This window comes from Homarus americanus, unplaced genomic scaffold (assembly GCF_018991925.1).
Source record: "Homarus americanus isolate GMGI-L3 unplaced genomic scaffold, GMGI_Hamer_2.0 scaffold39152, whole genome shotgun sequence".
NCBI lineage: Eukaryota > Metazoa > Arthropoda > Malacostraca > Decapoda > Nephropidae > Homarus > Homarus americanus.
In genome coordinates this window covers 170,618-195,000 of record NW_024727888.1, presented here as the reverse complement: position 1 = coordinate 195,000, position 24,383 = coordinate 170,618, and the positions used below count along the sequence as shown (strand labels likewise).

At 43.4% G+C, this 24,383-nt stretch overlaps 1 protein-coding gene across 1 annotated transcript in view; it reads right to left on the bottom strand.

Moving 5' to 3' along the window:
- LOC121865955 overlaps positions 1 to 22,621 on the bottom strand; it is a 66,689-nt gene extending 44,068 nt beyond the window's left edge. The window contains exons 1-4 of the mRNA XM_042365523.1: positions 22,552 to 22,621; positions 19,339 to 19,560; positions 12,657 to 12,786; positions 2,309 to 2,529 (exon numbers count right to left, since the gene is read on the bottom strand). Of these exons, the coding sequence (XP_042221457.1) occupies positions 2,309 to 2,529; positions 12,657 to 12,786; positions 19,339 to 19,560; positions 22,552 to 22,621 (643 nt within the window). The remainder of the gene's footprint in view (positions 1 to 2,308; positions 2,530 to 12,656; positions 12,787 to 19,338; positions 19,561 to 22,551) is intronic.
- Positions 22,622 to 24,383: the final 1,762 nt, after the last annotated feature.

Here is a 24,383-nt window from a genome sequence, read left to right as displayed (position 1 = left end):
AGTGAAGTTTTACAAAATACAATTAATAATGCTGATAATGAAGAACATCGATAAGTAATCATTATTAGGTGTTTAGAGTGATATTAACACCACTAATACCTTGGATTACACAGGTGAGGTGGACCTCTGTTTGTGTACAAGACTACAACAACTTGAAACATTTCTCTCCATTAATTCATCTTCATTCTATACACTGACACAAGTACTGGGTGACCTTCAAGTGTGATTTTGATTCTATTTTTAACCACGATTTTTATCATAACTTTAAAGTGAATCAGTTAGAGGCTTTTTCTGACATCTTGACATACATACAGATGGAAATTTAATGTACCGACCTCAACCTGTGGGCTCGGAGGGGTCTCTGGGTGCACGCGCGCGCGCGCGCGTGTGTGTGTGTGTGTGTGTGTGTGTGTGTGTGTGTGTGTGTGTGTGTGTGTATGTGTGTGTGTGGACCATCACAGGCAGGCTTGGGTGAGTAAATACCCTAGGCGGACGACCAGTCAGCCTCACTCCACTAGCTACACATGTGGTATAGCTCAACTTCCCTAACTTTGACTGGTCGGAGTTTTCGTGGCGTCGCCCAGGCATATTTTTGCTTTCCAGTGGTGTGAGTTGACGAGCAAGGCGGAGGAGTTTGTTTTGATTTTTATCATTTGTGTGTGTGTGTGTGTGTGTGTTTTGTGTGTGTGTGTGTGTGTGTGTGTGTGTGTGTGTGTGTGTGTGCGTGTGTGATGGATAGTCGGTGGGAAATATGGCACCTCCGTTTTACAGGCTAAAAATATCGTTGTCGTCCAGGAGGTGAGTGAAAATGGAGAGGATGTTTCTGAGGATTTGTTGACTGTCAGGAATAACGTGTGAGGCAGATGATGCGGCAGGGAAGGTGGTGGTGCATATGGATGGAAGAGTATTGGGTGGGGAAAAATATTGTAGGAGTGATTGATGGAAAGGTAATTGATGTAGGAGTGATTGATGGAAAGGTAATTGATGTAGGAGTGATTGATGGAAAGGTAATTGATGTAGGAGTGATTGATGGAAAGGAAATCATTGGTGCTGTGTTACATGTTACTGATAAAACTGTTATTAATTATATAAGTAGTTGATGCGAAGGTGATTGGTGGAAGCATGACAAAAGAAGTTGTGATTGATAAAGGAATAACTAAAAAAAAAGTGTCATTGATGGGAGTGATTAATACAAAGCGTAACTAATGAAACAAGAAAGTTACGCTGGTCTGTTTGTCTGACTTTGGCCGGCGTTGGACAAGGTGATACTTGGCACCTCAGCTCTTTCAAACGTAAACAAAGCAAGAATTACTAACTGACATACACATATACAGATAAATGACAGGTTAAGGACGACAGTAAGATAGACAGAAAGAAAAACAATTAAAGACAAACAGACAGAAATGGGCTATAAAACGTGATACACTTTAACAGAGTAACACAACCCACCAACCAGCCACTTACTGTTACATACATACATACATACATACATACATACATACATACATACATACATACATACATACATACATACATACATACATACATACATACATACATATATACATACATTCATACATACATACATAACCACAGGGGGGGTGTAAGAGTGATTACGTCCAACTGTCGAGACTAACTTGAAAAATACATAGATGAACTGGGAAGACGGATAGGGAAAGGAATGTATAACTGAGAGGGCGAGAAATTACCTACAAGTAATTTTGGTGTATTTAACAAGTAATTATATATATAAACTTATGAATAGTTCCTTGGTAACGGACAATACATCTCAAAGTAAATAAAAGAGAAATATAGTTCTAAAGGCTTTTGTCAGTTCTTTTATTTCATCATAAACAATAGTTCCTCGGAAGTTTTCAACACTGAGCGATTCTCTCACAGGATGAAACACTCCGGGTTTTGTAAGTCCCGTGAAAATACAGTCTTTTAAAAATCCCTTAAATGCACTAAATAGTCTGATCTGTTTGTTTTTTTTGTCTCGTAGCGTCATTTTTTACTCCTGAAGAATAACAATACCACCAGGTAGGTAATTTGTGGTTGTTAGTGATTGCTCACCTTTAGGGCGAGGATGAGTGTGTACTGTGAGTAATGGCGGGGTAATGTACTGGTGAGAGGGTGATGTATATGGCGGTCGTTTGTGTAATGGTGAGGCTGAAGAGATAATGAAAGGCAGGAGAAAGAAATCCCACAGGTTGTCTCAACACTCAGCTACGATATGGAGAGAGAGAGAGAGAGAGAGAGAGAGAGAGAGAGAGAGAGAGAGAGAGAGAGAGAGAGAGAGAACACTCACCCACAACATGAAGAAGGACCCTGGCGTTGTGTGTGGGTGAGGACTGGAAGTCAAGGCGACAGCGGTATTCGCCCTGGTCGCTAAACTCCACCTCCCTCACCACCAGCGCCCAGCTCCACCGCCGATGCTCCTGGAAGGTGGCACGACCCCCGAAGGCGTCAGACGCTCTCATGCTGCCGCTCCCCTCCTGCTGGTGGTGCCCCCGCGTTCTAGAATCCACACTGTAGGAGCGCAGAGGAAGGAGATAAGGGTTAAAGGTTATTAGAGAATCACGGGGGGAATATTACTGGTGCTACAAGTTATTTTATCTCAGCGTAAACCGGAGAAACACAGGTACAAATGATGTGTCACAAAAACAGTGCCAGACGGGGTAATCAGCTTCGCCTGACGTTTTTAATAACCCACGAGTGATGATATGTTTAAGGATGTTACTACAACTGGTAGTAGGTAGTAGGCAGCTACCAAACAGGAAGGTACTACCGCCTGGGAAGATGTTGGAAGCATAGTGTATTGTCTAATGGTAGACCCTGCTGCCATATGGCATCACGAAAATTGTGACCAAGTCCCAGGTTGGTGATCTGACTTTCTGCCTCATTTACACACAATTGCAGGGTCTCAATTGTTTCTCTTACTATTATTATTATTATTATTATTATTATTATTATTATTATTATTATTATTATTATTATTATTATTATTATTAATATTATTATTACTATTATTATTATTATTATTATTATTATTATTATTATTATTATTATTATTATTATTATTATTATTATTATTATTAATATTATTATTATTATTATTATTATTATTATTATTATTATTATTATTATTATCACATTTTCGCCCCCCAGGCCCCGATGTGGGTCAGTGACCTGTGCCCGGGTGAAGTAGTCCCGTAAAAAAAAGACAAATATTCACCTTCTTTCTGCAATTTCGTCTAATTTTTACAGTAAAATAATAACTAATTATAAATAACGTTGAACAATAATAGACACACATAAGACAAACATGTGGAGCAAATATTTATTAGTTGTAATTTCTATAAGAAGGATAAAGTCAGATATATCAACACTAATCATTAGTTAATCACAATAACACAACTAACCGCAGATAAAAAAAATATGTTGTAACAATAACAGGTAGGAGGGATGGAGACTGGAAACTAAACAAATAACTCGTGTAAATAACTCGTGTGTGAGGTGTTTATTAATTCCGCTTTATAGACAATTTTTTTTATCTTAACGCTAATCATCTCGAATTTCCCTTCCAATATTGACTTCACGAGATTATCCACTCTACCGCCTTAATTCTCCCCCCCTACAAAATTCCTCCTTCTTCCTCATTGTGTCAACCTTCTGCTGAGTCAACACCAATTATACCTTCAAAGACAGAGTTGCCGTCGAGACAAAAAATCAAATAGATTCCCACATAACTCATTTGAATTACAGATTACATCCCGTATCGTCTGTAATTTTCGTATAAAGTTAGTGTGTTATAGGAAGAACCGTCGGTGTTAGTGTGTTAGGGAGAACCGTCGGTGTTAGTGTGTTAGTGACGGTGTTAGTGTGTTAGGGAGAGCCTTCAGTGTTAGTGAAAGCCGTCGGTGTTAGTGTGTTAGTGTGTTAGGGAGAACCGTCGGTGTTAGTGTGTTAGTGACGGTGTTAGTGTGTTAGGGAGAGCCTTCAGTGTTAGTGAAAGCCGTCGGTGTTAGTGTGTTAGGAAGAGCCGTCGGTGTTAGTGTGTCAGTGAAAGCCGTCAGTGTTAGTGTGCTAGTGAAAGCCGCCGTCGGTGTCAGTGTGTTAGGGAGAGCCGTCGGTGGTCCCCCTCAGGTAAAGTATAATATATATCTTGAATCTTGATCGAGTAGGACCTGAGTGTCAGCCTCCAGATGACTCCATTATTGATCAAATGATGATCCCATTAAAGTGATTAAAGATTTGCACCCTTTCTTCTTCCTCCTTGTTTCATCCTCAATACTGTAATCCATCTATCTTATTTTATCCTTCTTTCGTCTTATTTCTTCCTCATATCATTTTCTTCCTTCTTATATCTCCTGCATTATCATCATTTATCTTCTCCAACTTGTTTTCACAATTCTCTTCAAAGATGGCGACGGCGGTAGCGCTGTCCCCGGTGTCATCAATCTTACTAAAGACTTCGGCGTACCACCCACTCCCTCTCCTCCATCACGGGCAAGTGGCTGTTAGTGCGTGTACGTGGGGGTTTATATACAGAAGTGTATGTGTATCGATGATGAAGGTTGTAAATACGTGCGTAGACAATTTGATTTTATACGCATAGTCCCTTCAAATAATCTGTCATCGGCAGTCAGAATGATCCGCTGGAGCGAACCTTGCGAGTCCTCTGGTTCAGTTTTGATTTTCAACCCAAAGATGAGTTAACAAAACGTCGCCGAGTATAGTTGTCGGGTGTCCAAACTGGTGCAGCTGATCACGCCTGGCGATTTTATATACAAATCACTAATGTGAGATCAAGACTAAATTAGAAAGAAAAAATTATGAGACCAATACTGAAAAGAGAAACGTTACCACGCAAGTTTCCACATTACGAAGGCACATAAGTGACACGTCCTCATCTCAGTGGGCCACATGGGTTCTAGATCAACGAAACAGGTATTTGGTAAATTGAAATTGATACAATCGAAGTCTACTCACAGCAATGCGACAGGTTCATTCAGTCCCATGAAGCTCCGACACCTGCTTTGAGATGGTTTATGAATCAGTGTCATGAACCCCGACGGTCAGTTGTATGGCTGCTGTCGCCGTGTTAGGAAGCGTCTCCGTGGAGTGTTATAAAGTGCTACAGTGTCATCGTTGGTAAGTGGTGGTGAACACGGGTTGTATTTGTGTGTTTGTTGGGGTTAATGTGTTGAATATGAGGCTGTACAGGAGGCTACACGGCGAGGAGGTAGTTGTGGGCCGGTGCTGACTCAACCCCGTAACACAACCAACTGTTAAAGCTATATAACATTGCCTTAGTCCCTTAAAAACTCTTGCCAATAACATTTCTCAAGGCCTTACTTGGTAGTATACATAGACATTGTTATAGTTATATGGGAAATAAGGAAATTTGCTGCCAGTGTTTACAAAATGGCGTCTCGGTTCATTCGTGTTGAGTGAAAACCTAAGAAGGGACGGTAAATTTTTTCAAGTAGACAACCATGGATTTTAACATCGGAAAAACACATTGCTCAACAGCCAAAAGACACCTAACCTAACCAAATCAAATAACGTAACGTAACTTAACCTAACCTTGAGGACTGGTGTATTAGTAATCTTATGTGTTTAAGGACCTTCATTGTTGAGGCGCAGTAATAACATTCAACAACAACAACAGTGATTTGGTAAAGTTTCTAGGGTTTTAGTCATTATTTTATCCTCTCAACTAAAAAAGTATCATTACTTTAAAAGAAACACATCCTTCGTATCCTGTCAATATATAACTTTGTATAATTTTTTTTTATAGTACTAAAGTGGGATGGAAGTTTAATCTGATATTTTTTTTCCAGGGAGGTGAAAGTCAACAGTTTATCGAGGGACCTCAACACACCAATCAGGTAAGTCCAAGTCAGTTTTATATATCAGATATTGTGTTTGTAATTTGCTCGGGAGTCTTGCGTCTCCACCAAGTCGCTGTTATCTCCTGTGTTGAAGATCGGGATCACGTTTGCAGTTTAAAGTCGCTTGGGAAATTTTCTTGATCCTGTGGTTTTCTCGATAGTTATTTGTATATATCATTAACTCGATCAACTTCCGGAACTTTAAATTGGATGGTTAGAGACCTCATTTAACAATTTCAGGTTGTTATAGGTTATGCCATCCTCACCAAGGGAGGATGGTTCGCCTTTTATTAGTGCTGTTGTTAGTGCGTGGTGCGTTATAGGAAACTGGTCAGTAAGCTCTGGTGAGGAACAGGCTATTTCAATATTGAAACCCCTATTAATGTTGAATTGAAACATTTTAACCAGAAAAATAAAGATACAGAGTGGATAATAATAACAATATTAACATGGCTGAGTCAGTTAAGAACCTGAGCTCTCTTTGAGGCACCTGATATATACTATACATTTGTCCCAAGGAAGTATTTTGTAACATTTAGTATCATCTGGAATAGTTCAATAGCATGGTGGTAATAAGTACATCTCATAATGTTACCACGATTATCACTTCAATATTTATTTATTTTATTATTTATTATTTATATTTTTTATTTTATATATATATATATATATATATATATATATATATATATATATATATATATATATATATATATATATATATATATATATATATATATATATATATATATATATATATTACAGTACAGTGGAATTGAAAAACATAAGTATAATGAGGGAGCAGTACAACCTGGGTTGTACTGTAATAAGGTTGAACAAGAGGACAGAGCTGTCAGGATTGTCTAGTTGGCAATTATGTTTATTGCAATGGTAATTACTTATTTATTTACATGATAATTTCCGATAAAACGGTTTTGATGGTACAATAAAAGCAGGTACTGTAAATATAGTAAGTGTTACAAGAAATATTAATACTTCGACAATAGATATTTTTTTAGAGATGATTTAAAGGAAGGGAGCGAAGTCTTTGCTCGGATGGGTGGGGGTAAGTTGTTCCACACCTTCACACTGTGATATTTTATGGAGGTCTGGGACTGAGAGGAGCGCATTGGGGGTGGTCGTAGTAGCTCTGGGTGCCTTAAGTTGTATCTCTGATTATTCCGGAACTGGGAATAATTATTGTCAAGCAAGTGATTGATAGATTTATAAACAAAGAGGGCACAGCAGTAAGTGTTAATATCCTCGAATCTTAAAAATTTCAATATAGCAAATTTTTCGTTTGTGTGATCTGTTTTTTCAAGTAGGTCATTGTCCGTACAACTCTCTTTTGTGCAGTAACCAGAGATTGTGTTTTTGAAGAGCCAGAGGCCCCCATAGTGTGTGACAGTGTATCAGGTGTTGGTAAACAAGATCATGATAGATTTCTTTCATTGCTGTGAGAGTGAGTGACTGTCGAGTGTGATACATGATACCGCACTGTTTATTGATTTTACTGTGTGTGGTTTTAAGATATTGCTATATGTCAGGAGGCAGGGAAGTGATTTGTGACACACTAGACCAGGGGTTCTCAACCAGGGGGGAATTCAGGTCGTGGGGGAAACTGATTCGGGAGCAAGAGATATGTTCGATGAGAAATCAATCACAGAATTTTGGCCCTTGATGTGCGATTCCTACCCAAAAGTGGCAGAAAGAGCTATCCGTGTATTGCTTCCGTTTGTGTCGACATATCTTTGTGAGTCAGGCTTTTCAACTCTGTTGCAAATTAAAACGAAGCAACGTAGTAGATTAGAGGTAGAAAATGACCTGCGTTGTGCCCTTTCAAGCACTCCTCCGCGTATCCCAGAATTGGCGAAGAAAAAACAATCACAGGTTTCTCATTGACTGTAATCTTCATCTGAATAAAATTAATTACAAATTTACAATATCCTGGTTTTCTATTGAACTTTTTGTTTATTGCATTATGCTTCAGTTTGGTCTGTTAAGTAATTCATTATAAATAAAAAAAAAACTATTTTCTTTTATTCAAGTTTTATAAATCCATCAACATTTTCAATTGGCATTTAATTTGTAAAACTCCACTATAAAAATAATCCATGTAAAATTGTAAATGTATATGTACTAATATGGAAAAAATAAAGGATTTTCAGTATTATATGCATATTATTTGGAATGCACTTTTTGAGGCAGACAATCTTGGAAAGGAGGGGGGAATGACATTCTGACATATGGTGCAAGGGGTGCATGGGGCAAACAAGGTTGAGAACCACTGCACTAGACCATTGGTCTTATAGCATGTCAGCATATTCTGCAGGGCTGTAATGAAGTTGGACTGGGGTGGGTGACTTGGTAATGGCTCTAATTTTGTTCCACACTTCTGCTAGAGTGGTTGTTATATTAATCCCCTGTAAGAATTGTTCCCAATAGGTGTTTCTCACCTGACCTTTGAGTTCACGAAATGCTCTGTTAGCTTTGAGGAATGCCAAGAGGTTATCACTAGTTTTATTTTGCTTATAAGTGTTGGCAAGCTGTTGTACCTTCTCTCCTTCTTTGGTGAGGATGGGGTCATGTGTCCACAGAGGTGGTTTAGTGCTGCCCCCTTCCTCCTTGACTTAACCCAGGTGGTATAATATGTGGTAATGACATTTACAAGATCACAGCAAAATTCATCCACTGACCCAGGTGTATATCCAGCATACCATCTGTGGATGTAGGCCTTGAAGTGCAGTTTAAGATTATCTGGGATGTTAATTCTGAGCTTAGGATGGGGTTCACACTTGACATCAGCAGCAGTGTATTCAGTAAGTATTGCATAATGATCACTGACTAGGTGGTCTGAGATGACCTTAGCCTTGATATTACTGTCTACTAGGTTATACCCAATCACATAATCAAGTCTGCCCCCCATCAGATGTGTCACTTTGTCTGTGTCGTACACAGTGATATTATGATTATTGATGTAATTCACGAACACCCTCCCATTAGAGTTACACTGGACATCACCGAGGACAGTGTGACGAGAGTTAAAGCACAGCATAGCATTGTTACCTGATGGCTTTGGTAACACGTCCGCTCGCAGCTCATTACACCGAACATAGATGTTATACAGCGAAAATTGACTGTTTGCTGTCTTTACTGTAAATTGTTGATTGTGAATACTTTCATCATTGTGAGTTTTAATCCATTTACAACCAAATCATATGCTGTAAACCCAGCTATCCTGGGTGCAGCTTTCTTCTGGGTGCTGGACGTGTAAGGTTCTTGTAAACCAATTACATCAATGTTTAAAACTTTAACAAAGCATTGTAGGTCATTAATTCTGCGGTATTTCCATGAAATAAACCTAAGCGCTCGTGTTACTCGTTCCACCTTGAATATAGTATAGAGAGTCGCTCGTTGGCTTCATAGATCAACCTGACCAATAAGTTAACCGTTTCAAATTCATCACCCTGAGTTCTTGATAATGCGTCTCACAGCCCTTATTCCAGCAGGATTTTTATACACAGGTTCCTTCATTAGTCACGCGAGTTCCTCCTCCGTAAATATTGGAAGAAGTACAGGGTTATGGTCAGTTTTCAGACCTTGGGTTATTAAAGAGACCACGCTGGCAGTCTGGGGCTCATTCTCCCCATCCATGCTTCCATCACTATCGGTCTCGCTCTGGCTACTCACCCTCAAGTTGGCATCATTATGAGAGGAGGCACCAGCTCCTTCAGAAGCTCCACTGACACTATCACTGCCATTGTTCACTAGTACACTTACTTGGCAGGCTTTAGCCTGACCTGCATTGGCTAACGAAGGAGAGTCACCGTGGCTGTTGACTTCAGGTGGTGGAGGCGATCCGGCCGCATTGGCATCACTAAATGGGACCGTTATTGGAGGCGGCCTCCCAGGACAACCGGGGTGCCAGGCCGTCACACCCACCTCCCTGCACCTGGGACACTGCCTCCCAGGTGTGGGGGCTGCTCTCTTTCTCTCCTAGAGAGGCAGCTTCCTTGGTGGGGCAGCTCCTCCTGCTTTGCATTTCTGCGCAGATGCCGCAGGTGGCTGTCTTGTGACAGTATTTCGCCACATGATTGACCCAGAAGCAGTTGTAGCACACCACAGGAGGGGTCCACCGACTGATGTTGCTAGGGGTACCGTACTTGCCGAAGAATCAGTATTCTCCAGCAGGTGGTTCCTTCCTCTTCCAAACAAAGATAATCCTACTAAGTTGTGCACCATCCTTATAAAGTCTTCTTGCTCTGTGGACGCCCGGAAGTAACAGAGCGCCACTGGGGGGAATACCCTTTGGGGAAGTGGGTGACAAGGTATTCCTTCATTTTCTTGGGTCGGACAGGTTCATCTCGCTTAATGAAATGTAATGAGCCGACCTTTCCATCAATGAAGCGTTGGATAGCATCCGTCTCCTCTCTGCCTACATAGACGAAACGAGGGGCGCTACCTGGCATGACAACATTCAGTGTAGTCGTGCAATATTCCTCATTCAGGGCTCTCAACCACTTAATCTTCATCAAGGTTGTGTTCTCGGGGAAGGCAAGGCGCCTGTAGTTAGCCCGGGGAGCGATGGGAGGGATGCACCTATTGGCTCTACTCTGCTTCCTTCCCTGGGTCCCCATTTCGCGTTTCTGCTGACGAGTCTTAAACTTCTGAAAGTCAGCTTCAGTGTCGCCATGACTGTCCTCCTCACCTCCTTCGTTTCCTTCGTCAGGAACATCAGCAGAGCGCCCCCCGGCGTCGACTCCTGCCATGGTTAGATTTAAATGGAATCCAGGTCTTATACACTGGGGCAGAGAGGTTATATGTAGGTCAGCGATGTCCGGGTAACAGGGACTTGTGTGAATGGGCTGAGTTGTTTGAAGTGAGCCTTGAGTAACACTGATAGGAGTTACACCCAATATTCACTAACTCACTTGTTAAATTTCTGTTCCCACCATCCCAGTATAACGACCCTAGTCACGTGAGACACCACATGAAGTCATTAACACGTGTGGTAAGCGCCAACCATCAGCGGAGCGAGGGAGGGAGGGAGGGAGGGAGGGAGGGAGCCACATGGCCGGGCCCGGGAGTAGGCTTTGCGGGCTCCAGGGCACTGTGGATGCCAGAAGCTGTCACATTGGTTACTACACTACACCCACAAATACCACTTTACACATGGTCATAGCTCACTGACACTGATGTGAAGTCACTAAGTATAACACCCTGCTTCACAATGCGCGAAATACTGTATAAGTTAGTTTGGTTATCCCTAGTGTGTGGCACACAGGTGGTGAACGGTGGCTGGGAGGCGCAACCCTCTTATGATGCGAGGTAAGTTGACCTCTATAGTCCCATACGTAAGAGGGAGGCAGGCTGCAGCAGGCAGAACGCTGGCCTAGCACCTCGGTGTCTGACCTCTGACCTCAACCTTAATGGCGGGGACTGGGTGCCACCTTCAATATATCACGTCACACTGTATTTTCCTCTATACAGTTTGGTTATGGTACATAATTATACAGTCCACGTTTATAGGGTAGAGGTACCGAGATAACCAAGGCACACAAGGTAACTTCTCACACCTGTACCAAGCTTCGTACAGCGCTGAAGCCAAGCCAAGTCAGGTCAGAGGACGACGAGTAGGTGTGACCTCCCCCTACGGTGCCCATAGATTAACTTGAGTATGGGATAGAAATTAAGTAACATCTTGTATAGAGTCAACCTTCGTAGCGGGTTAAATGTGAACACATGTGCCCATAAAATATAACAATAGTAATATTGACTCCCAAGAGGTAACATTACCTCCTCTACCCACTGTTATCAGATGATGGACTCTACCAGGTGGTCTGCGATTCACTGGTCACACACTGACGGGGTTCCCATTTGTGGGAGAACGTAACACTAGGAATTTTCTTCAGCTTTTCGTGAGACAGAGTATGAAGGATCAGTTGTAGGCAGATGCGTGTACGTGAAAGAACGGTGTGGATAATTCTGATTTTAGAGGCTGTTGTATTTACCTTTTAGTACTTCAATGGTACAGTACAGTAGATGAGTCTGCGTGTGTGAAGGAATTAAGTAGATAAGTCTGTCTTTAGCAGTTGTCGTGTTTGTTTCTGGTAGTTCGGTGATTATGGGTCTTTATCCGCTGTTCAGTAACATTTCTAAGAGTCGTTCGTACATGAGTATATATGTATGTCTGTCGTAGATGATATAAGGCCAACATAGATGAGTGGTTGTAGATGAGTATATTCCTACAAGCAAGTTGTAGATTGAGGAGTATACATAAGAGTTGTGGTTAATGTGTGACTTTACATGTATCTTGAGATAAGTTGTGTTAGTGACGTGTGTTGTGTGGAGGCAAAGTGAACTGAGGAAGGTCTGGTGTCCGTGTTCGTCTTTGTTCTCTGTTTACAGGTAAAAGGAAGAGGTTAATTAATATGGTAATTATATAGCTCTCAGAGGAACAATGCATCCTTGAATTATTCTCAGTGTCTCTCTATTATCATTCATAGAAAAGTCCCGAGTGTTTTTTTTTCACCTTCTACAAGTTGGACTGAGGAGGTGTGTTACCTGGCGTCTCTGTGATACACAATACCTGTTTGAGTTTTAATAATTTTTCTATGTGGCTCTTTGTTACTGAACACCGCCGTATAGTTTTTGCATTCAAGAGTTTATAAAATAAGAAATATTTAAGGTTGAATATTACTCAGGTAACTCGCACACGGGAGAGTTGAGAGAGAAAAGAAGATAGTGTGAGAGTCTTACCTGAACACCGGGGTCTTTGTGCCATTCTTGTACCAGAGGACCAGTATGACGGGATCCTCAGGGGCTGTGGTCAAGTTACACGGTAGTTGAGCAGTCTGTCCCCGCACAGCGTACACGGCCACCAGTGGTGCTGTGAGGACACGACAACACACACATTAATAATAAGAATAAAACAAAAAACTACACCTATTGATTATTATTATCTAAAACAACAAAGCTAAGAATAAAAAATAAACATCCGTGTCATGTATAAGATTATCTTTGATACATGGTTTCCCCCCCTCTCTCTCTCTCTCTCTCTCTCTCTCTCATCCCAGGTAAAATGGGAGGAACAGGTGCACACAGCCATTTAGAAAAAATACACCAGGAAGAAAAAAATTGAATTGTGTAGAAGGGGAGGGTTTGGGTCGTTTGTAGGGTGTGGAACATATCAGAAGGGAGGAGTCGATGGGAGGTTGGCACACACAAACACACACACACACACACACACACACACGCACGCGAGGAGGAGGAGACATTAGGATCAGAGAGGCAACACAAATATGGGGTAACCTTAGCTGGTACAGGAAATTGTTAATCGATAGTTTCCTGAGCAAGTAAGCGAGGGGTGATTTTGGCGAGGCGACGGTGTGGAAAGACAGAGAGAGAGAGAGAGAGAGGGGGGGGGGTTAGAAGGAAAGGGGCAGGAAGGTGAAGATGAATGGAAAGGAGGAGACGATGGAATAGAGGAAAAGAAAATAGGTTCTGGGTTAAAGGAAGTGTATGGTGAATATAAATGAAATGGAACTAAGTATGGAACAGGAAATTGCCTATAGTTTCTGCGTAGAGGGAAGAGGATATAGTTAAAAGACAATGAAATGGAAAAGACGATGGAATAGAGCCAGAGATAAGAAATAGGTTTTATGTGTACAGTGTGAGAAGTCTACCCTCAACCATACTTTAATATATCTCAGCCTTTTAGAAATTGGATAAATAATTTCAGGGAGAGAAGTTGTTACAATTTATATACTAACTTAACCACTATACTTTTAACAATGAATGAAACCCTCAGCCTAATTAGATTGATTAGCTTTAAGGAGCTGAGATAAAAAAAAATATTAAAGACTTGTCAAAATTTCCCCCATGATATTCTGTTTATATACCATTCAGCTAACATAGAGAATATATTGAAATTAAAACTACTTAGTCGATGTTGGGATAAGCTGTGGTGGTAAATTTAAGTTGCATGGCTGTTTCTATCTCGGGACATTGTTTACCTGAATATTTCTTGGATCTATAGATGCGATAATGTCCGATAATAAATGGTAATACGATAAAGTATGTCAGGATAATTGGGCAGAAGTTCAGTCCCGCAGAACGAGTTGATCTGACATCTGGTGTAGGTCAAGAACTGACTGAGTGACTGACCACAAACACTACCCTCCCCTCCCCTCACCTACAGGCTACTCCTGATTTGACTTGACGCCTGTAGATAAGGATGAAGGTCTAATGCTTGTTGTTGGGTGGGAAGGGGTGGAAGTACTTTGGAGTTATTTGGGGGAAAGGGATTGTTTTTAGGAGATGGTAAATGAGGGGGAAGTTTGAAGGATTATAAGCAACACTACTAAATAATTATGATACAACAACATTAGATATTTAGTTACCCAAGCCACAGCCACCATCCGAACACAGGCGACAGTAATACCATAGCAATTACTAGATTTACTTTTTTCACTTAATTCTCACTATTTATAAGTTAGCTGACACACTATTGAATAAATTGTAATCCCAGGTAAAGCTTTTATTGTGGCACGGAATCATTTAGCGTGATAGGCTTAATGCTTCTGTTTATTGTAATTGGCGACATACAGCATTGTGTAAAGAGAGGGTGAAGGAAGCGAGTAAATACGTGAGAGTGAACGGGAGGAATAGTTTGTGAAGTGAGTTATTGAAACTGGCTTTAAAGAAGTGACGCAGTAAAAGAGAGAGAGAGAGAGAGAGAGAGAGAGAGAGGCAGAGAGAGAGAGAGAGTCGCAGTTCCCCCTCCCCTGATACTGTGTTAAAGACGATTATCTTGTAGAATTCAACTCTCGTATCAACTTTCAGGGTGGAGAGAGGGGTAGGGAGGGAGAGGAACGGGAAGGCTTCAAACGTTCCCCCTCCCTCCCCACCTCCTCGTTCTCCGCGACTACACACACACACACACACACACACGCACGCACACACGTTGGACTGTAAACAAAGGTAGAGGTAGTGTTTGATGGGAGGGAAGAGGCCAATGAAAAGAGAAAGACAAAAAGATGCAGGAGAGAGATAGAGAGGGGAGATAGGGGGAGGGTAGAGGCAGAGAGACAGGGAGAAGGTAGTGATAAAGAGATAGGAAGAGAGGGTGTGTAGAGAGACAGAAATAGGGAGAGAGGTAGAGTAGAAAGAGACAGAGAGGAGGAGAACAATGGCATGTAAAGAAAAAAAAAAACACGTAGAATTCATCACTTCGAGAGAAAAACAAAACTGGTGGTAGTTATCCAGGAGACAGACCAAGAAAAACAATTTCAATAGTTGTGTACAGAAGAGCGAGAAGCAGGAGAAGCAGAGGAGAGAGAGATACAGGCAGAGAGACAGACAGACACAAAAAAAGAGACAGATATATAGAAAAACAGATAGATAATGAGAGAAACATACAGACAGACATAGGAAAGACGGGGATTAACACACACACACACGAGACGTAATGGAGAGAAAAACAAAACAAAACTCCCAGAACACTTCTTATTTTATAGCCATCTAACAGGACAAAATGGGAAGGAGGGAAGGAGGGGGAGAGATAGGGAGGGAAGGATGGCAGGAGGGAAGGATAGCAGGAGGGAGAGAGGTGGGGTGGGAGGGAGGAAGGGAGGGAAGGTGTGAGGGAGGAAGAGAGGTAGGGAGGGAGGGTGGAGGGAGGAAGATAGGTAGGGAGGGAGGGAGGAAGATAGGTAGGGAGGGAGGGAGGAAGGGAGAACGTCCACCTGTGTTGTTACAAAGGCCAGGATTACCTTAGTGGATTTGACAGGGAGATTGTGAATCAACCTGCAGGAGGAAGAGGGTTGGTGGTACTGGGGAAGAGGAGGAGGAGGTGACCACACGCTGTGAGGGAAGGGAGGCATGGCAAGGGAAGGCACGGAGGGAAAGGGGAAGGGTGTTTTATAGCGGTGCTGGGGAGAGGTGGGGAATCGGCTCGTAAAGGGAATTTGTAGGATTGGAAGGAAAGGGGGAGTATGTGGAGAGGAGAAGGGGAATGGGATGGGGAGGGGGTGAAACTCTTTAAAGTGGTTGTGGTGTGGCCCATAAAGGAATTTGTAGGGGGCGAGGGCGAGAGCAGGTGGGGAGAAACCAACTGATGCTGTGAGGAAGAGAGGAGAGAGTGAGTGAGAGGTGAAAGAGAAGGTGTGGGAAGGACTGAGGGAGGGACAGAGAACGGAGAAGTGGGAAGGTTGTGTAATAGTGGTGCTGAGGGGGTAGGAAGGGAGGACTGACCTATAAAAAGAAAAAAAAATGGGGAGAGGAAGTGATGGGGGAAGACTGTAATGAGGGAAGGGGAGAATTGATCCAGGTATGTTTTTAATGGGAGGGTGGTGGGGGGAGAGGGTTATGGAAAGGGAGGTGACGCCAGTGGTTGTGTCAGGTAGGGAAGCAGGGAGTGACGGAAGGCAGTTATGTGTCAGATTAATAGAAACAGGGAGAGGGCATTTGTGTGTCAGATGGGAATGAAGGGGGATGGCAGCGTTGTGTCAGCTCGGATTGGAAGGGAAAGCAGTGTTGTGTCAGATAGAAGGTTAGTAGAAGGGTGGAATAGGTGGGTGACGTCGGATGGGAAAGACAGTAGTCAATATTATGTCGGACAGGAAAGGAGGAAGAGGACGAGGAGCAGGAAGAAGACAAGGGCAGGAAGAGGAGGAGGAGGAGAGGGTACAAGAGAGGAAAGAGAGAGAGAATTTATCTAACCCCTAAATCACTAGGGAAGGACAGAACAAAAAAAAAACAGTTAATGAATTGTTGTAGCTGGGGAGAGGATATGACCACACAGAAGCAACAGATGGATCCACCCAGCAAGACAACTTACGTCACCTAACTCAACTTTTTTTTTTCGAGGCACAGAGATTCGCAAGTTGATCTCCGACTCAAAGGAAATTACGAGAACTCCTCTGGTTATGGTAAAGCTTCAGATTATTTTAAGGCTTCATTATTTTATCAATATTATTACTATTTTTTAGCTGAGGATGGTTTTTTCTGATGTACTTTGGGGAATTTGTGGTCAGAGTTAAAGGTTGACTACAGTGAGGGAGAGATAATAGTCATGTGGCTTCGTAAAAACATTCCCCTCCCTCGCTTGCCACACAGTCTATCTCTCCAGTCCTTCTCTGACCTCAGGACCCTGGATGTTATGGGCGGAGTGGGCTAGTCAACGTGCGTGTTATGGGCGGGATGGGTGTGTCAACGTGTGTGTTGTGGGTGGAGTGGGCATCTAAACGTGCGTGTTATGGGCGGAGTGAGTGTGTCAACGTGCGTGTTATGGACGGGATGGGCGTGTCAACGTGTGTGCTGTGGGCGTATCTCCTGCCACTGACCAGGAGATGAGAGACGAGATTGTGTTGGGAATCTCTCTAAATGATGTTTTTCTCTTTGGAAATTAAATCTAGCCCTTACTCCCACCCAAACACACACACACACACATACTACTACTGCTTTTCTGTCACTTGGAATCGAGTTTGACGATCATCCAGCTATGATAAAATTATATGAGTTATTAAAGCTGCCACCTTCGTTGGAGAGCTTTGAAGTGACTCGAGAGGCCGATACGGGACTGGCAGGGCTGTTCACGGATGTTGCACGTGTGGAGGGCTACATCTAGTGCAGGAGGAGCGGTGGCAGCGTCTTTCCGGCGCTGACACTTGTCTGCCTAGGTATGCAGTCGGGCTAAATCGAAAGTATTGACACCACTTCGTGTGGTGCCCCCCAAGCGTTATGGTGTGGCGTGATCGTCTCCCATGTGATGAGGGAATCGATTTGACACTTATTCAGGTTTGTCTTAAGACTATCCTTATACCTTTTCAGTTACCCGCCAGCGTTTCGTTTACCATTCGTTAGGTGACTGTAAAGTAGCTGCAGCCTACTGTCGTCCATGCGGGTAACAAGGTCAGTTCAACGTAGTTGTTCATGGGTAATGGTAGCCTCGATGCTCCTACAGTTGGTGTCAGCGAGAATACTGGCAATTGTTCTCTTGTCTTCCCAGCGAACTCGGAGGATGGAACGCACACCACGTAGGTGAAAGTTTTCAAGTGCCTTGAGGTGCCTACTGTATGTGACCCATGTCTCGCTGCCATATAACAGGATGGGGAGGACCACTGTTTGATATACGTGCAACTTTGTAGATTATTTCAGCTCCCTACAGTTGATGACAGGGGTACGGATGTTGAACCTCTTCATCAATATCCGCGGTGGTGTACAGGTGGGAGTCAAGATATTAAAAGTGGATAACATTAAAGGTGGAGGTGTGGTTGAACCAGGGGTAGGTTGAAAGAGAATCTGAGTCTTATGTTCATTCATCTCAAGGCCGAAGTGTGCATACTCATTTGTGTAGGTATTCATGATCTACTGTAGGTCGAGTTCAATATGAGTGACGAGGGTGAGGTCTGCATACTGAAGTTCAGTGATGGAACTGGCCAACACCTTTGTTCCTACCTGGAGTCGTCTTATGCTGAAAAGTCCCTTCATCCGGTATTGGATGTCCACCCCGCTGGCTAAATTGGCACTGGCACGAGTAAGAAAGCCAGCCAAGAAAATGGAAAAGAGAGTTGGTGCCAGTACACATCCTTGTTTTACCCCCGTTTGGATAGTGAAAACACTCAGACTGGGTGCCATTATGCAGGGCACTGACGTTCATGCCATCTTGGAGTTGCCGCACAATGGTAATGAATTTTAGTGGGTAACTGAAACGACTGAGGGTCTGATGTTTTCTGCACTTTTCCTGTATCTGGCGAGCAGCAAAGATCATGTTAGTGGTGCCAGGTGATTGTCTAAAGCCACAGTGAATTTCTGGGAGGAAGTTTTCTGCCTCGGGAAGAAGTTTGTTGGACTCGGGCGATAATCTTGCCAGCTATGGACAGCAACGAGATCCCGCAGTAGTTGTTATATATATTCTCCAGGAGAGAGTGGACACGGCTGGTAAGTAGAGGTCCTCCTGCTTTATACACCTCGGCTAAGATTCCATCAGGCCCTGAGGCTTTGTCATTTTTCATATGTTTGATGGCAGTTGCTACCTCATCACGGGATGGAGGATAGCCGAGGTGGGTCAGCTCCGGGTGCTGATTGGCCTGCTAGGTAGTCTAAACATCCACATCGGTGTTTCGGTTGAGCCGGGAATGGTAGTGCTCTTTCCAGCACTAACAGATTCCTGCATTGTCTTTAATTAGGGAGTTACCGTCGGATGAGCAGGGGGACGGGCAAGCCATGAGTAGTTGGGCCATACAGTACTTTAGTGGAATTAAAAAATTCGCGCATCTTGGGTTATCTGCAATTTCGTGCACTCCACGCATTACTTTTTCACCGTTCATCCTTTAGATAGGGAAGTTTGCGCTGGGCCACCCCTTTCTTCTGGTGGAAGGTATAGCTTTGGTCCGAGGCTGAGGGTTGTTCTGCCAGTCAGTGAGAGCAGAGAGTTTACCATTGACGAATACGTCGATTTCCTGGATATTTTCACCAAACCAATCCTGGTGTTTTCTTTCGATCTGGCCGAGGGTCTTGCTGCAGGTTTCTGTGATGACAGCGTTGAGGATATCCCATTCGGCACTCGGATTTAGGTTCTTTGTTATTGGGTTGTTTATCAACCCATCGTCGAGGTGCTTTCTGAAGGCATGTTCTATGGCTTGAGCCTCCAGCTTGTTGTCTTTGTTGATATGGGACAGGTGGAAGCCGAGATACCGAAAGTGGTCAACAATAGAGAGGGTAATACCGTTAAGCTGGAGGGATGGTGGAGGTGTGTCTGAACCAGGGGCAGTTTGAAGGAGAATCTGAGTGTTACGTACATTCACCACAAGGCTGAAGTGTGCAATCGCGTCTGCATAGGTGTTCAGAATCTCCTGTAGGTCGTTTTCAGTGAGAGCAACAAGGGTGAGGTCTTCTGCATACTGACGTTTAGTAAAGGAAGCTGCCGACACCTTTGTTCTTGATTGGGGTCGTCTTATGTTGAAAAGACCCCCCTTCACCCGGTACTCGATGTTCACCCCACTGGCTAAATTGGGACTGGCACGAATAAGGAAGGCAGCTAAGAAGATGGAAAAGAGAGTTGGTGCCAGTACACACCCTTGTTTAACCCCTGTTTGGACGGGGAATAACTCTGACTGGGTGCCGTTGTGCATGACACTGCCGTTCATGCCATCGTGGAGTTGCCTCACAATGGCGATGAATTTTGGTGGGCAGCCAAAACGGCTGAGGTTCCACCAGAGGGCTTCCCTGTTGACCGAGTCGAAGGCCTTGGTTAGGTCGATGAAGGCCATGTACAGGTCAAGACGCTGTTCTCTGCACTTTTCCTGGATCTGGCGGGCAGCAAAGATCATGCCACGTTATGGTCTAAAACCACATTGAGATTCTGGGAGGTATTTTCCGCCTCAGGAAGAATTCTGCTTAGGAAGACTCGGGCGATAATCTTGCCAGCTACGGAGAGGAGTGAGATCCCATGGTAGTTGCCACAGTCTGACCGGTCTCCCTTGTTCTTATAGATATTGACAATGGAGGCGTCTTTAAGAGCTTGGGGGATTTCCTCCTTTTCCCATATATTTTCCAGGAGAGAGTGGAGACGGCTGATAAGCAGTGGTCCTCCTGCTTTAAACACCTCGGCTGGGATTCCATCAGGCCCTGAGGCTTTGTTATTTTTCATCTGTTTGATGGCAGTAGCTACCTCATTCAGGGATGGAGGATAGCTGAGGTGGGTCAAATCTGGATGCTGAGGGACCTGTTGGGTAGTCAGGAAATCCACATCGGTGTTTCGGATGAGCAATGAATGGTAGTGCTCTTTCCAGCGCTGAAGGAGGCCTTCGTCGTCTTTAATTATTTAGTTACCGTTAGATGGGCGAAGGGGAGCTGCACCACGAGTGACTGGCCCATAAAATGATTCAGTGCAAATAAAAAATTCGCGCATCTTGTGCTGATTTGCAAGTTTTTATGCTTCACGTGCTTTATTTTTAAGCCAGTCGTTCTTTAGATTGCGAAGTTCCCGCTGGGCTGCCGCTTTCTTCTTGTGGAAGGTATCAGCTTTGGTCCGAGACTGAGGGTTGTTCTGCCCGTCAGTAAAAGCAGCACGTTTATCATCGATGAGTACTTTCATTGCCGGGTCATTTTCATCAAACCAGTCCTGGTGTATTCTTTTGATCTTGCCGAGGATCTCTGCAGGTTTTTGTCATAACAGTATTAAGAGTGTCCCATTCGGCAATGTAATTCAAGTTGTTTGCTGTTGGGTTGTTTATAAGCCCATGTTCGAGCTGCTCTCTGAAAGCATGTGTTACCGCTGGATCCTCCAGACGATTAGTATTAAAACCTCTTCTGGAGGCTTGCTGTCTTCGCCGTTTTGGGGTGACGTGAAGTGAGAGCTTGGATCTGACACAGTGTCACAGTGGTCTGAGACACGCATGACACTGGTGATGAGGATATCTCGGCGATCTCTTTCTCTGACAATGATGTAGTCAATGAGATACCAGTGTTTGGATCGTAGGTGTTGCCACGATCCCTTGAACTTGTCGGCCTGCCTAAACAAGGTATTGGTGATAGTGAGGTTATGAGCAGCACACTTGCCAAGGAGGAATAGGCCGTTGGGATAACACTTGCCTAGTCCATTTCTCCCTATGGTTCCCTGCCAAATGTCAGCATCTCTGCCAACTTTGGCATTGAAGTCGCCAAGGAGCACAACCTTTTCTTCTCGGGGGGTAGAGGTTAGCACTGTCAAGGGCGGCATAAAGGCCTCTTTGATGTCATCCTCTGCATCCAGTGTTGGGGCGTATGCACTGATGAAGAAGGCATAATGTAAGTGATTCAGTGGAACTCGAAGCGTCATGAGGCGCTCGTTGATCTCAATAGGCATTTCAGTTAGCCTGTGTAGGATGCATTGGCGGATGACAAAGCCAACTCCATAAATGCGGTTTCTCTCTGCAGCAGGCTTACCCTTCCAGAAGGTGTAGCCAGACCCCTGTTCTGAGAGTTGGCCTTCATCTGGGAGCCGGGACTCACTGATGGCTGCTATGTCGATTTGATACCTAACCAGCTCTTTTGCCACAAGGAAATGCATTTGTGCCAGTATCCAGAAGGGTCCTGACATTCCATGCAGCGACCATAAGAGGTTGTTTGGTTTGTTTTTGCTTGGATCTGTGATTTTGATTTTGTTTTCGACCGCATAAGGATGACCTTACTGGGTGCGATTGCCCAGTTAGGTTGGGTTTTAGGCAGGTTATGTTTAGGGCACCTTTTTTAGCCCCCCTACCCGTGTGGGGTGGGCAGAGTGGCCCCTCGTAAAGGCTGCTCCGTCACACAGACAGGACAGGATTGCACTGCTGCTTAGATCCCAGTGCATAAACGACCATCTTATCTGTGCCGCCCATGTGCAGAGTTGTGATTAGAGACTCCCGGCATTCATCTCTGCCTGTCCCCGTCGCCACTCGTCCGTCGCCATAGGACTTTTGGAGGCGTAAGGGACTTTGATGATGATGAGAGGTATAGTGAGCTGGGTTATGGCTGCGTGTGAGTTGATTTATGTTGTGAGGCAGGAACGTAGGCTACAACCACACATCTTGGCTTTTCCTTTTCCTGATCCAGTGGTGCAAGTGTTGCAACGACTGGGGAGAGGGAGACTTGCAATGGACTGCCGATAGCCCAGTTTGTTGGATTTTGCCTTGGTAGATGGCCTTCGTCTGCCGGTGTAGTCGTTTGGTTTCCACTGTGGTCACCTCTTCCGCCCACATCGTCGTTGGGGTCTTGCTGGAAATCTGAAAGCATGTCTGCCTGAAGTAGGGCTCCACCGCAGATTTTTAGTTCGGGGTTTACTCCCGTTGCCTTATACCTGCCAAAGTTAATCCGCAAGGCAGCGGGGCGGTGGTTGGTAGGCGCCATTACATGTCCACATGCCAGTGAGCCTGTGCCCCGTCCTTCTGGGGCCCACTGCTACTCCGAGATTCCATGCTGGTCTAGCCTGGGCCCACGAGGCACAGCAGGAGTCTTGATGGTTAGGAGGCTGTGTACTGGCAGGGGAAGACTTATGTAAGTTGCTTCCCTGTTCACCACGAGGGCTAGCCAGCGGCGGCAGCTGAAAGTGAGAGGGAGCAAGCAGTGCTTGCACCTTAACACTAACATAATGCTGCCACACACACAAACAAAAATATTTTTCGTGTAGATTAACATTATCACTAGCAAGTCTACGGACTTGGCGCACCCACATTCAACCACAACAATCTTCATCTCAGGTTATGACAACTTCCTGCCTGTCACTTTCCTTCCTTTCTCTATATATGGTCGAGTTTCTTTCCTTCCAACATGATAGTTTTTTTCTCTTTCCAGCTTTTGTTTTTCTTGAAAATTTCTTTTCCGTTCTAGATTTATTTTCCAAATTCAATCTATATTTGTAGTTTTCTATTTTTCTATTTGTTTTTTCCAAATTTATTTTGTCCTTACCAGCAGTATATATATTTTTCCCTGCCATTTACATAATTTTCCCTGCCAGGTATATACAGTATATTTCAGTATTAATTTAGAGAATATTTCCTTTCAAATTATTATTTCCCTTTCCAAATCACCATTTTTTTCACTATAATTATCTTTTTTTTTCCCATTTCCAACATAGTTTTTTTTATTCCAAACGCATTTCGCATTTTCCTATTCCAACGTAATTAGAGTTTACATCTAAATAAATTAGTTTTCCTTTTTTCCTTCATTATCAGTTTTTTCTTTATTATCCGAGTGATTATGTATATATTTTAGTGTACTATAATTCGCTCCATGATAATTATCCACCATTGTAATTAATTATTTACCCATATAAACGAAATGTATGTGTGTAATTAATTATTTTCCCTCGTAACAATTATTTATGAAGTTAATTTCGGTATTTTTCTGCACACAAACTATAATTACTTGCCCACACTGATATATTTACCCCGTGTATAGCAATTAATTTTTTCCACGTAACAGTACTTCGGTCAAAGCGGGAGAGTTAGCTGTGCTGGCTAACACTTTAGCTGTGGTGGCTTTTACTTTCGCTGTGGCAGCTATTGCTTTAGCTGTAGTGGTTATCAGTTTCGCTGTGATGGTTTTCAGTTTAGCTGTGGCGGTTTTCAGTTTAGCTATGGCGGCCATGACTTTAGTTGTGGCTGCCATTCTGTGGCGGCCATCAGATTAGCAGTGGAATAACCTAAGTTATTCTAACCTGATCTAACCTAACCTAATGTAAGCCCTAAACGTAACCTAACCTAACAGTTTCATGCATAAATAGATACATTGAATGCATTTCTAATTACAATGAAACAATCATGATATTGTTTACAGGCATTAGAGTCTGACGTTGGCTTAATTGGTGTTTGTTTTACTGTCGTTTGCCTTTCTGCTTGTTTGTGTACACACCGGGTATTAAAATAGTAATTGATTGTTACAGAATGACGCGTCTCTAATCATATTACCATGACATCAGAGCTGAGTGTATCACCCATCCTTGCACACAAACATGAGTGTCAA